Source organism: Odocoileus virginianus, chromosome 22 (genome assembly GCF_023699985.2).
Source record: "Odocoileus virginianus isolate 20LAN1187 ecotype Illinois chromosome 22, Ovbor_1.2, whole genome shotgun sequence".
NCBI classification, from domain to species: Eukaryota; Metazoa; Chordata; class Mammalia; order Artiodactyla; family Cervidae; genus Odocoileus; species Odocoileus virginianus.
The window spans coordinates 15,098,944-15,112,453 of record NC_069695.1 but is presented as its reverse complement, the minus strand read 5'-3'; the positions used below and the strand labels follow the sequence as shown (position 1 = coordinate 15,112,453).

The following is a 13,510-nucleotide window of genomic DNA, read 5'->3' as shown; positions in this document are numbered from 1 at the left end:
TCATGAGGTGATATCAGTAAAATAATTTTGAACATTATCCCCATGTAAATACATATTTAGAATATGTGCACTTTTAAAATGTAAACTTGAAAAGTTGAGACAAATCTGAAATAAATAATAGTCTCAAAATAAATCGAAATTTCATTTAACTGTATTATTGAAACAAAAATATTTTCACTGTCATCAAAATTTTATACTAATTTTAATATTTTTAATAATGTTTCAGAGAGAACCAAGTGATTGCATTTGAATACTTCTTTTTGAAAATCTTGGTTAAGGGCTTTTTTCGTTTTTTAACAATTGCAAGGTAACATTACAGACAGCCTATTGACAGCACCAAGAAGGTGAAAATATTTAGAATCCTCTCAAAGTAAAAGAAATTGTCAGATTCATCTCTGAAAATAGCAACTTCTTTATACTGCTACAAGTTTGCTGCAAGGTAACCAATGAAACTCTGTGTGATATAGAACATATTTCATTGATATTCTTGGTCTCGTTACAAAGTATTTTTATTTTTTGTGAAAAACTTTTTTTTTTTATTTTACTGTTTAAAGATCTTAATTTTCTAAATTTAACCATGTACAAGACACCCGAAGGGAATAAACTGATGGGATGCCATCAGTCCCTTGAATGCATGTGGTCTCCTCTTTTCCCAGGGACCTCATGCCCAACTGTGACAGGTGACACATTATCTGATATGCAGCCCAAATATGGGCATCACCCACTATTGTTCCTTATATTAAGCATTAGGCTGCTTAACATGGTTTTTTATTTTTCAGATAAAAATATAAATTAAAATATTATCATGTTTTTCTTGCAGCCCAGTTTCCTCCTTGGGGAACATACACCCCACTTGAGAGCCTGCCAATTTAGAACAGGATCCAGATCTAGAGAGGCAGAGAGGAGCCCCCACACATGAACACACAGGCACACACCTACTGCTCCATCTCTCCACAGTCACACTGCTCTGCTCACCTCCTACCTTCCCTTTTCCCACAGAGGCGTGTGAAATAGGAGCAAAACAAAGACCAGGTCTCCTCAGCCATTGCAGCTGAGATAGAATGTACCCTCAACATTGCAGCTGAGATAGAATGTTCTTTCAAAATAAAACCCTAAGAGGAAGCTATCATTTAGTGGTTCAAGCAGTTACTATGCTTTGAACAAGCTAGTTACATTTTCAAAGAAACCCCCAACTATATTAATGTGACTTTCAGAGCAGAATGGAAGCACACCATTCTATCGGTGACAAGTCCCCCACATCTGCTAACCCTTAACTCTAAATTATGGCTTTCAAATTGGAAAGCAGTGGTATATCGCACGTGTGCTCATGACCGGCAGTGACTCTGATGTGCCCTGGCCCACAGAGGCCTCATCGGCCAAGGGAACTTGCCATCTTTTTCAAATGAGCTTTTAAGACCAGGACACAGAAGGTTAATTTAAACTAAGGAAGAAGAAAGAAAGATTGCATGCCGAGGAAAGTTGCTTCATATATCCTATTAGAAAATAAGAAGTAGCATTAGGAAAACAGGAGATCATTACTGAGTTAAGTACAGAAGTATCCAAACTAAAATGCTCAGTTTACATGCATGCTAGCGTGCATGCAAGCTCAGTCATATTCAACTCTTTGCGACCTCATGGACTGTAGCCCACCAGACTCCTCTGTCCATGAAATTTTCCAGGCAAGGATACTGGAGTGGGTTGCCATTTCCTCCTCCAGGGGATCTGCCCAACCCAGGGAGAAAACCCAAGCCTCCTGCATTGGCAGGCAGATTCTTTACCAGCTGAGCCACCAGGGAAGCTTCATATATCTCATTAGAAAGTAAAAAGTAGCATTAGGAAAAGAAGAGACCATCACTGAGTTAAGTACAGAAGTATCCCCAAAATGTACAATTTACATGGAGAAACATTAAACAATCAGATTCCCTTGAAGCTGTATTTGTTGCCCATGTGTTACATACCAGATCTTGTCCTGCTGTATGGTTAACTCTGGGAGTACATAGGAAAGTCATGGCCTGTGCCTGCAAAGAAATCTTCTAATGTGTATCAACATACAAAGCCCTTGACACTGCATCACTGTTCCTTGACTGAGGCCAGTGGTGCTCCAACCCTATCTATCTGCAGCCTAACTTTACTATGGGCATTTCAATAGTCCCTAAAATTTCTTCACCTTCCCAATAGCAAGAAAAAGTCTAATTAGTTTAGAGATAAATTTGTCTCCCACTCTGACCCATCCAGAACTTTACAAAACCAGAATGTGTCTTGCCTATGTGCAGTCTCTAAAAGTTTAGTACCTGTTTCTTAAGAAAATTCTATATACAGCTAAGCCTCATTAGCCCTTATCTTGCTTGCAGTGCTTACACAACATCTATAAAGTCAGTGTGCAAAAGGAGTGCTAAGCCCAATGTTTGATTATCATAAAAGAAGTAGCAGAATCAACAAATGCTGGTGAGCCAGTCATCTGATAATGGGAGCAGATAGAGAAATTCGAGATGTGTGTATCAAAACCAACTCAACCATTTGCATGGCAATTTTAAGCACAGAAAAAAGGTGATTTGCATTGCAGAGTTACGAAGAAATGAATTCATATTTTGCCTTGGCCACTCATAATTATTCTTTCAGACTAACAAAGAACAGGCAAGATATAGGACAATTATAGGAAAGAGAGCAAATATGGAATCAATCTTGCTGCAAGAGACCAGAAATTACTGTCTAATAATGAAACAATTTGAAGAGAGAAAAATCTGTTAACATTTAGAGGGACAGTGAAATCATAAGCAATAAGGAGAAAGATTTGTGACTATCAAACCCTGCCAAATCCAAAGCCTTCCTCTCCACCACACTAGGATTTCAAAATTATTAGATGAAATAAATGTTGTAGAAAGCCACCTCACATTTGGTAAGGCAATTGATAATGAGTATAGGAAAGAATTTGGGCTTCTCTTGTAGCTCAGCTGGTAAAGAATCCGTCTGCAATGCGGGAGACCTGGGTTCGATCCCTGGGTTAGGGAGATCCCCTGGAGAAGGGAAAGGCTACCTACTCCAGTATTCTGGCCTGGAGAATTCCATGGACTGTAGTGTCCAGGAGGTCGCAAAGAGTTGGACACGACTGAGCAACTTTCACTTTCTTTCATAGGAAAGAATTATAACAATCTTTAAATACAGAAGGGGACATTAAGAGCATCTAGTCTTAACTGTTCAATGTAACAGATGAAAAAACAGTCTGTGCTTTACTGGATAATCCCTGTGTGTCCTCAGTATTCTGTGGTCCTTGGTCTAGAGCTGAGCTGCCCATATGTTAGCCACTAGCCCATGTAGCTATTTAACTTTCAATTAAAAATTCAATTCTTCAGAGACCCAAAAGGAGCTAAGAGGTTCATCCTAATTCAACTTGGTTTCCAGCTGTCCCTACCCAGAGCCCTTCCTACTGACCTGCACTCTGGTGCCATTCACACACAAAGTAATGAGCTTGCACTAGAAGTTTGGATAATACTTATAGGATACAATACAATTCAGATGTTCAGTTGATGGGAAACCCCTCAAAAGCTGTAATATAAAAAAGAAAGAGGGATATTTAGTCTTAACACATGAGGCCATCATTGGAGATTGAACCATGACGCATGTTTATGCAATTAGTTAGAAAATAAAACCCAGAGCACTCATTCATTCTCCCACCCCACTCAGCCAGGAGGATAGCTACCAGCAGGAGTTTTCCAGATGATATATGACCTTTACTGAGGACATTTCTTATTCTTCTAAAGTTATTCAGGTAAAATAGAGCCCAAGAGTATGAAAAGCAGAACACTCTGACCCTTAGCAATCCTAAGATCCTAAGAAAGATGTTTTACTGACACTAATTATTTCTATTTTTAAACCATGTATTATGGAACTAGCAAGTATATATCAGAGGAACAGGATAGCATACTCAGCTTCAACATAATCAACTCATGGCAATCTTGTTTCAGGAATACTTCCACTCCCCTCTTCCTTCCTTTATTATTTTGAAGCCAGGGCCAGATGATATCATATGATTTCACCTATTAATAATTTAGTAGGTATTTCTAAAAGGAAGGTACTTTTAAAAATGATCACAGTGCAATTATCATACCTAAGAAACTTAGCAACAATTATATCAAGAAATGCCTAGATATTATTAAAATTTCCATGAATTTATAAAGTATCTCTTGACAGTTTGTTTAAATTGGCATCCACATGTGGTCATTTTATATCTTCTCTCTTTTAATTTACAGCTCTACCCTCCTCTCCTCCTCACTTATTTGTTGAGGCACCAGGTTGTTTGCCAGGAGCTTCCCAAAGTCTGTGCTTTACTGGATGATCCCTGTGTGTCCTCAGTATTCTATGGTCCTTGGGCTAGAGCTGAGTTGCACAATATGTTAGCCACTAGCCCATGTAGCTATTTAACTTTAAATTAAATTAAAAAGTCAATTCCTCAGTCACACTTGCCACATGTCAAGTGCCCCGTAACCACATGTGGCTAATGGCTACTGTATGCTGCTGCTGCTAAGTCACTTCAGTCATGTCTGACTCTGTGCGACCCCATAGACGGCAGCCCACCAGGCTCCGGCATCCTGGGATTATCCAGGCAAGAGTACTGGAGTGGGTTGCCATTGCCTTCTCCAAATGGCTACTGTATGAGACAGCATAAATACAGACCAATTCCACCACTGCAGACATTTCTATTGGGCAATGCTACTCTAGAGGTGTAATAAAGTCCCATGAGGTAGCTTTGGAGGGAAGAAATGTTGAAATCTCAGCCACTCAGTCTTTGACTCAATTAATCTGCATAGGAGTCACTTTACACTTTCACACCTGGTCATTGAAAATGAGATAAAAATTCAAGGGATCTGTGTGTTTTTAATTTACATAAGTGGTATGGTTACAAACACTCATTTTCTTTTTTTATTCAATTGTTTTTAGATTCAGCCATGTTGATATGTAGTTTATTCTTTTTAACAGATGTGCAGTATTTCATTGGGTGAATGTCTCGCAGTGATTCATTACCTTTTAAATTGATATTTAGATTGTTTTAAGTCTTCTGTAACATACACTGAGCTTCAGGGGACATCATCAGCCTCCTGTCGCACATGAGCAAAGGAGGCAACCTGGCTGTGGGATCTCTGGGGCACTGGGCATGCCCATTTTCAATGCTAGTAGTTATTGCCCAATCAGTTCCCAAAATGATCCCGACAATTTGCTTTCTTGCCAACATTGTGCAAGTCTTCCTACTTCCTTACAGAATTACAAATATCAGGTAGTCTCAGACTTTTAATTTTTACCGATATGAGTTCACATATATGCAGTAAAAGTACAAATTCAACCAGGGAAAGGGAAGGAAATAGAATTGATGATGGAGCACTGACTGAACTGACTCTAATGTTTTCTAAAGCATATATGGCAAAAAGTAATGCTTATTAAATGTGAATGGTGGGTACAAAAGAGTCGGTTATAGTATTTTTAGTATTGTTTGGTAAGTTTAAAATACTTAGAATGAATTATTTCATAATTTTTAATGCAAGGGTTTAATAAAAAAATATATATATAAGAAATTATTGAATATGGGATTATCTACTATGTTCCTTTTTGTTTGTCTGACATTTCATGCTTAAAAAGTACTGAGATGAAATATTCATTGGTTGTATTTGCTCCAGATGACCTCCAGTTCAGCTCACAGTTTTCTAGTCAAGCTTTAATCATTGAATGTTGCCAGCTAATTGCCCCAAATGATTTATTTTGGAACTGCATGCTTTATTTTGTGTCACATAGCATTTTCTTCTCTTTGGATGATATAAACTAAAAAGAAGGTAAACTGCTAGTGGAACTTTTCTTTGGAATGATGCTAATTGTTTTGTGTAGTATTTCTGAAAAGTTTTCCTTTCCTCACGAGCAGAGTGGACAAGGTAAATGACTTGGCTCTGACATGGAAACTTGATGTTAGTGTCAGTTATTTGGAATGGTCAGTTTAAAAATCTAAACTAAAACTCCTTTAGAGAAGAATATAAGACAGCAATGATCAGTGTGATTCATCAGTCAAGAAACAATTTTTAAATCCCTTCCATGTATGAGGCACCATGGCATGCCCTGTGAGGGACATGAAGACCAACAGAAGTTGGCCTCTGTGTCTGAAAACTTACAATTGAGCAAGCTTTTCTTTTTACAACACTAACTACAAAAATTCTATTTTGTAGTCAGAAGCTCACTCTGGCTTTGTTCTATTTTGATCTTTATAACTTATTTTAAAGATTGTTCAGTAGGTATTCATTGCACAGTAAGTCTCACAATGACCTTTGGCCAAAAGCAGTACCATTTTGGCCTGTCCTATGGAACTCAGAGCTTCCCACTCCATGAAGCCTATGGCATAAATAACTTCAAATAAAACCCTCCAGGAGATCTGTGTCAGGCACAGCATGAGAGAGAGATGGGGAAAAGCAGGGGAAGAATCATGCCAGAGTGCCCAAGAGTAAGTGACAATGCTGTCTGTGTTTTTGCCAGTTTTTCCTCATCTCCCTTAAGATATTTATTCTGCTTCTCCACTAACAGTTGAAAAAATGCAGGATGACACAACAAACCACCATGCTAAAATGAAACACATTTGCTTTTAGGCCTGCAGTGTTTTTGTAGTGTTGATGACAACATTTAGCGTAAATCACAGCAGCAAAGAACTAAGGACTTTTTATGCTTGGAAGTGGCCAGAGAGAGGAGCCAATGTGAAGATAGGGCAGCTAGATGTGTGTGAGTGCCTGTGTGTGTATGTGTGTATACACATGTATATACAGGTGTGCCTCTAGTGAACAACACAAGGAGGAAGAACAATCTAGAGGAAAGGTCTGCTCCATCTTGAAGCTATTCACACTTTATGGTGTCTGAACTTGAAAATGAAGCAGTTCTGAAGGCTATTTAGTGGCGGCAGTACAGGACTTCCTGTGACTAGAAGTTGGGCTCATAAAATAGAGGTGCATCTGGCCACCAGGACACGAAAAGAGTTCTTCGCAAACAACAGCCCAGTAGCAGGGGTGTAAATGATTCAGAAACACCTGGCTGGTATTTTCCTTGGGGATTCCAGAAGTTGCACTAGTTAAGAAAGATCTGGTCAATTGGACATCATCAGGCAAGTTGACAAGTCCAGACCATTGTGGGGGGAGCAGAATTAACAGAGATAGGGTCATCCCAAATATAGTGTTCCTAAAAGAATTCTCCCTCTGTCAGTTAGGGGAGGATGATTAGGGATATAATAGGTTCAGTTCCAGATTCTAGTTCAGGTCAAGGCATCTCCTTTTTGAGGTTGATGGTACAAACGAATGAGCCAGATTCTCTGATCCAGAGGGTTGCTTGTCATTGTATCCTTTCAGCATCTTTTACCAAAAAAAAAAAAAAAGTATAGCCTAATGCTAAATTAAATTAGATCAGAGGTCAGAGAGCTGAATAAAAAAATAAAAGCTATAATAGAAAAACAACAATGGAAGACTTTATATTGTGATTCTGACATTGACTTCCTTGGCAGATCTTTCTACATGGTGTGAGCCTATTTCCAGACTTAAAAATGGGAAGAAGAGTATTTCATGGGATTTCTGTGGAGAATGAAATAATGATATACTTTGTACACATACTATTCAACCCATGTTTATTTCTATTTTTTTAATTTTAATAAAAAAGAATTAATAGTGGGTAGTGAGTCATAGCATCAACTTTCCATCATCTTCATAGCCAAATATAATGCCAGTTACCACTGAAAAGACTGGGTTTAAGACAGCCTGCATCCTGTGATCAGTTTCTTCTCTCTTCCCTTCCTGCAGCCAGCTCCTCCCTAAAGAAGCGATTTAAGCGGCGGGAGATTGAAGCGATCCAGTGCGAGGTGCGGAAGATGTGCAACTACACCAAGATTCTGTCCACCAAGAAGAACCTGGACCACGTGAACAAGATCCTGAAGGCCAAGCGGCTGCAGAGACAATCAAAGACGGGCAACAACTTCGTCAAGAAGAGGAGAGGGCGTCCCCGGAAGCAGCCCACGCAGTTCGATGAGGACTCCAGAGACCAAATGCCAGTGCTGGAAAAATGCATCGACCTTCCCAGCAAACGGGGTCAGAAGCCGAGCCTGAGCCCGCTCGTCTTGGAGCCGGCCGCCAGCCAAGACACCATCATGGCCACCATCGAGGCCGTCATCCACATGGCCCGGGAGGCGCCGCCCCTGCCCCCGCCGCCGCCCCCGCCCCTTCCGCCGCCCCCGCCTCCCCCGCCGCCCCCGCCTCCCCCTCTGCCCAAGACCCCCAGAGGAGGCGGGAAGAGGAAACACAAACCTCAGCCTCCGGCCCAGCCGCCGCAGCAGGCGCCCCCGCCACAGCCCCTTCCCCCGGAAGAGGAAGTGAAAGCCAAAAGGCAGAGGAAGTCGCGAGGGAGTGAGAGCGATGTCCTTCCGTAGGGTGGGTCCGAACCTGGGGCCGGGGGTGGACTGACGCGTTGGAAGTGCAGTGAGCCAGGCTGGGCGGAATCCCCGCCGCAGGGACACCATGCCCTGCTCTCCAGAAGCTGGGCAGGGGCAGAATCGGGCCAGAGGACGGGGTTGAGCCTTCAGGAGCTCTTGGCAAAGCAAAGCAAGGGGACGTCTTCAAAAGAATGGGTGTGTGCGTGCGTGTGTGCGCGCGTGCGTGTGTGTTCCACAGCAGTTCCCACCAAGCAGCACTTCAGAATGGCTAGATCCTTCACAGGCAGCAGGAGACCCATCCTGGAGGAAAAAGATGGTGGTGCTCCCTGAAAGCCGCCAGACCTCCTGCAGCCAAGGTGCACCCTTGATTCCATTGCAGTTATTGGACAGGAAGATTGAAAGGGAAACGCCCTCAATTAGGAAACATTCCAAGGGGAGAAAAGCGGCAAATTTCTCAACTGGCTTTGTTGTAATCCACTTCCATTTAATTGGTTTTTATTTCTTCTGGTTTTTCGAGCTAGGCTAGGCTTTGGGGCACCAAAATCATCATTAGGTGACCCGAATCTTTCTGTTAACAATACGGTTTCTCAGATAGACTGATGTCATCGGAGGGTGAAATTCTAGTGATAGGCAACCTCAGACATGCATTCATACTCTTTTGTGTGTTTCCTCTACCACACATACTGATTTTTAGCATCATCTGTTCCAACTTTTTCTTTGCACATTGTACTTCCATGTACCTTTTCATTACCTTTCATACCTAAATAATGTAAACCTTACCTGTGTCATAATGTTCATCCTTGGCATCCTGTTCCAAGGAACTTGGCTTTGAATCCCAGTCATTGTGAAACAAATACTTAGTATTGATAGAGCCTTTTTAAAATAAGTAATTTAAAGCAACGAAAGATACATTGACCCAGGTATCAATCAGGTTATTTTTATACTTAAAGTGTATCAGTGAAGTATGGACAGATTAAAATGGTTTTAATGCCCCATAGAAAATGGAATAGCTGACAGATCACCAAAAATTGAAACCCCAGACCCACCAGAAAGACAAGTGTCTAGCAATGCCTTGGTGTGTGATTTTTTTTTCAAACAGATTACTGTCAAAGGTCATTGAAAAAAAAGGGGGAGGGAGCAAAAAGACAATAGAAGTCCATTATTTATTTTCATGAAAGCAGATGGGATTAAGTGTTCTTATCTGGGAAAAAAGAAAGGAAATGCTCAAAGGGTGTCACCACTCCAATCGTATCACATCACCTTGGACAAAGTATCCAAGTTGTGGTTGCCTTAATAAACTGAAACATATTGTACATAATGTAATTATAAGTCTATCAGTCTGCATGGATGCAAACTGTGTGTGACAAATCGTCTTTTAAATGGTCAATTTCAACTGTACATTTCTCATCCAAGTTGTACTCTAGCCATTGGTTTAGTGTGGACAGATATTCCATCTCTTTTACCCATTTCCACAGCCCAAGTAAAACATGTTAAGAAACTCCGAATGAATATAAAGTTATTCCGTTGCCATAGATGTTTTCTAAAAGTCAGATATGGAAACTTCAAATAAGTATTTTCAATTTCCTTCCTCACACCTCCCCCTTATCTTCCCTAAGACATCAAATACCTGGTATGGTAGATTATAAAAAGAGAGACACTAAGAGACAGAATTAAATTTTCCGATGAGAATGAGAATATCTGGTTTACCTCCAAATTGCTTCTTTACAGGAAGTTGGGAACAGCAGAAAATTGTATTATTACTTCAGAATACAACATTATTTCCTTAGAGAAAGAAGGATTTTTGTCGGGAACATAGGAGCGTAAGGGATGGGTTATCTATCAGAGTAAATGTTTAAATTCCAAGTTAATATGCTTGCAAACATCACCGCTCTGTCATGGCACCAGCGGTTGGTTGAAATTACCCACAGAGTCATCCTATTGTGTGCTATCACCATGGACTTCACATCGTGTGCTGCCACTGTGTCAGTAGCATTTAATCCCAGCATATGTGAGTTTAAAGGAATGCAGTCTCCTGTTCTTCAAAGCTTATATCTTAGATACTCAGTTTATGACCTAGGTTGACCTTTGGCATTTCACACAGGTTGAACAGCAAAATCAAACCAACCACTTTCAATTTGTCATTCCCAAGCCATATCTGAGTGGTTCCAAAGTCATTCAAGAGGAAGGTTTAAATTATCCCTGCTCACCCCACCATTGCTATGAAAGAATACCCATTTTCATTCCAATTAAGCCATAAAGAGATTTCTTTCTAGTTGGATTTTGAAAATAATTGATTTCATTCTTTCTTTTGCCCTTCTTCCTTCCAGTGTTGTACTGTTTCCCCAACCAAATCTGTGAGCAGACTAAATCTTCCTGCAGAGAGGAATAAGCTGACACTCTTTAAGCTTCTTAAGGAAGGACCTAAAGCTCAATTGGCATTAACCTCTAGTAGGTGAGAAATTTCAAATAACTTTAGGATACATTAGAATTTCCAAACCAACAAAAGGTATTCCAGGAGAGATACAGCAGACTTATACCTTATACATAAATTCAGTTCACCAGTGATCATGTGAGTCAAATGCAGACCTTCTACATTTATGATCCCAAAACTAGATTGGAAAACTGCAGAGGAGCAAAACTGAGATAAGTGAATCCACTCTTTGGAGGTGGATGCAAGTCTTGTCACCTGCAGGGCTTCTCTTTCCCATCAAGTTCTTCCCTCAGTATTGCATTACTTTGATTTTTTTCTTTTGCTTTCTATTAACCTAACTCATCTTTCTAGTATGGCCATTTCCTCATTTTCTAACTACCCCCTTTGCATTAGCCTCTCCTGTCCAGGCTCAATAAGGGGCCAGTCTCATTTCACATCTTACTGGTAGCAGAACCAGTATTAGAACCCAACTCTCCTGACATGCACTGTGGAGGTCTCTTAGCCACTCAACACTGCTTTCTGTGGCTACATATTTAGAGAAAATGCACAAGACTCCATAAACCTATCCAAAAGTATTTCATAATAAGAGAAATTCCTTGGTTTACTTTTCTGTTTCCTCCAAGACTTGCCTTCAGCAAGGAGGCACTTAATATGGACCCACTTATATGGAGTCTGATTAGGGGTAAGCAAAGGGTGGAATCGGTATAAAAATCACCTTGAGGGTGATGATGGGTCTCCGAGCCATCTTTCTAAGTGGCTGGGGAGCCACTTGTTTTTCAACCGCTCATCTCAAATGAGAGAAACAGAGTTTAACTTCCTCTAATGTCTTGGCTCCCGCTGCAACCCGAGGAAGACAGGTTGAAGGAAAGGAGAGAATGTCAGGGCTGGCTTGTGATTTGACAGGCCTGGGACTCAACAGCCACTGACAGCCCCAAGTAGGTGACTAAGGGCCGACAGGATTAGCATGTTAACTTGGCTGCCGTCCGGAGTGAGAGGCCACATTCGATGGCAGTCGGAGTTTGTGTTCTGGGCATTGCTGGTTCTATAAATATGATAAGCAAGTGGTGACAGAATTATAGTATAAGGTGATGTACTACATGGAGATCATAAAGGATTTGGTTTTAGGACTTAAGTAGAAAATCTACTCCTACAGCTTATTACCCGACAATATTCAGATAATGAGCTTTTGGAGAATATTATTTCCCTACCACTAGGAAGATTTACCTGGGAACTGTCTAAAGTCTATACATATATTTCCAAAGCCTTTAAATGCCAACTGTAGCATGGGGGTGGGGGGGGAGGTGGCAGAAGCTGAAATGCCTCAAAAGCCATTTAAGTGTTACATTGCAGGATTTTCAGTCCTTCACATTATGTAAAAGTAGATAAATATAGACATTATTCTCAATTCTACCCTATAATATCACAATGGTCCACACGCCAGAGCTTACAGACAATGTCATCACAGTGCCTAGAAACTCGAACTGTAATATACCGTAGCATTTTCTTGGTGTTTTTTAAAGTTTCCTTCCATAACACCAGACTCCCTCTGCCTCTTGTTTCTTGGAGAGTTTGCCCTACTGATGAGTCTGCCTTCCTTGTTGGACTCAGTCACTTGGGGAACAGTCTTAGAAGCACATATCAACCAAGGAAGAAACTTCCTGGATATCTCTTGCCCACTTGCCCAGGTATAATAAACACTAAAGGGGGAAAAATTGAAAAGAGCTGCCACTGGTCAACACAGAAGGGCAGTTCCAGCTTAGGTTGGTGTCTTTCTTTTTCTTCCTTTTTTTTTTAAAAAAAATCTATTTCTTAAATAATAATAAATGCACATGATGTGTTAAATATGTATATATATATTTCAAAAGAAAAAAATGGGGCACAAGATTGTCTTACAAGTCGTGCTGGCTAATTTTTAGTTTGTATTCATAAGTGGTTTTTAAAAGCCTTTTTTAAAGTGTAATTTGCATGTTCTACTTTGATTGTATGTAAACATATTTTAGAACAAAAAATGTATTTGTATTTTATTGAATATAGAGGCAAGAAAAATTGTACATTGTTTGAAATGTTCTTTTTGTAACAGTTTTTATTCATAAAGCATTTTTGTACATTTAAAATGAACATGGACTTGCTGTTATTTGAGGCGTAGATACATCTGGCATGCTTTACTGTCATGCTCCTCCATGGTCTTAGATGTTGGGTTTTAAACATTTTTTTCTAAAAGAAAGCTCAGTCTTTTTCGCTACCAGATCAGGTTAGCACAGTATAGAGCACTTAACTATTAAAAAAAAAAAAAAGTTAATCCTATTCATATGTTATTCATTGTGTGAAATTAAAGACATTCAATTCAGTCTAACATGAGTTGTGAATTCTTTTGTTTTATTTTCCATCTGGTTCACATCACTAAGGAGTTTAATAGCATTTCGGGGTCTTTGCTCACACCAACTGCATATAGAATCATTGAAAAAATTCTCACCAAATTTCTGCCTTTTGTATGATTCTGGGAAATACATTTTGGGCAAGATTTGAGTCTGATTTACAGAGTTACTGTTCAGAATATATTACACCTGGACATAAAGCCAAGCCTGATTCAAAGAACTAGTCAGAACTCTGCTGAAAGCAATCCAAATGTAGTATAAGATGTTGGA

The 13,510-nt window shown here is 40.0% G+C and overlaps 1 protein-coding gene across 3 annotated transcripts in view; it reads left to right on the top strand.

The window, feature by feature from the left end:
- Window positions 1-13,218, top strand: part of SETBP1 (SET binding protein 1) — a 398,052-nt gene extending 384,834 nt beyond the window's left edge. For all 3 annotated transcript variants that reach the window (XM_070452640.1, XM_070452639.1, XM_070452638.1), the window contains one exon: window positions 7,809-13,218. In XM_070452640.1, the coding sequence (XP_070308741.1) occupies window positions 7,809-8,431 (623 nt within the window). In that variant the 3' untranslated portion in view covers window positions 8,432-13,218. The remainder of the gene's footprint in view (window positions 1-7,808) is intronic.
- The last annotated feature ends 292 nt before the right edge of the window (window positions 13,219-13,510 follow it).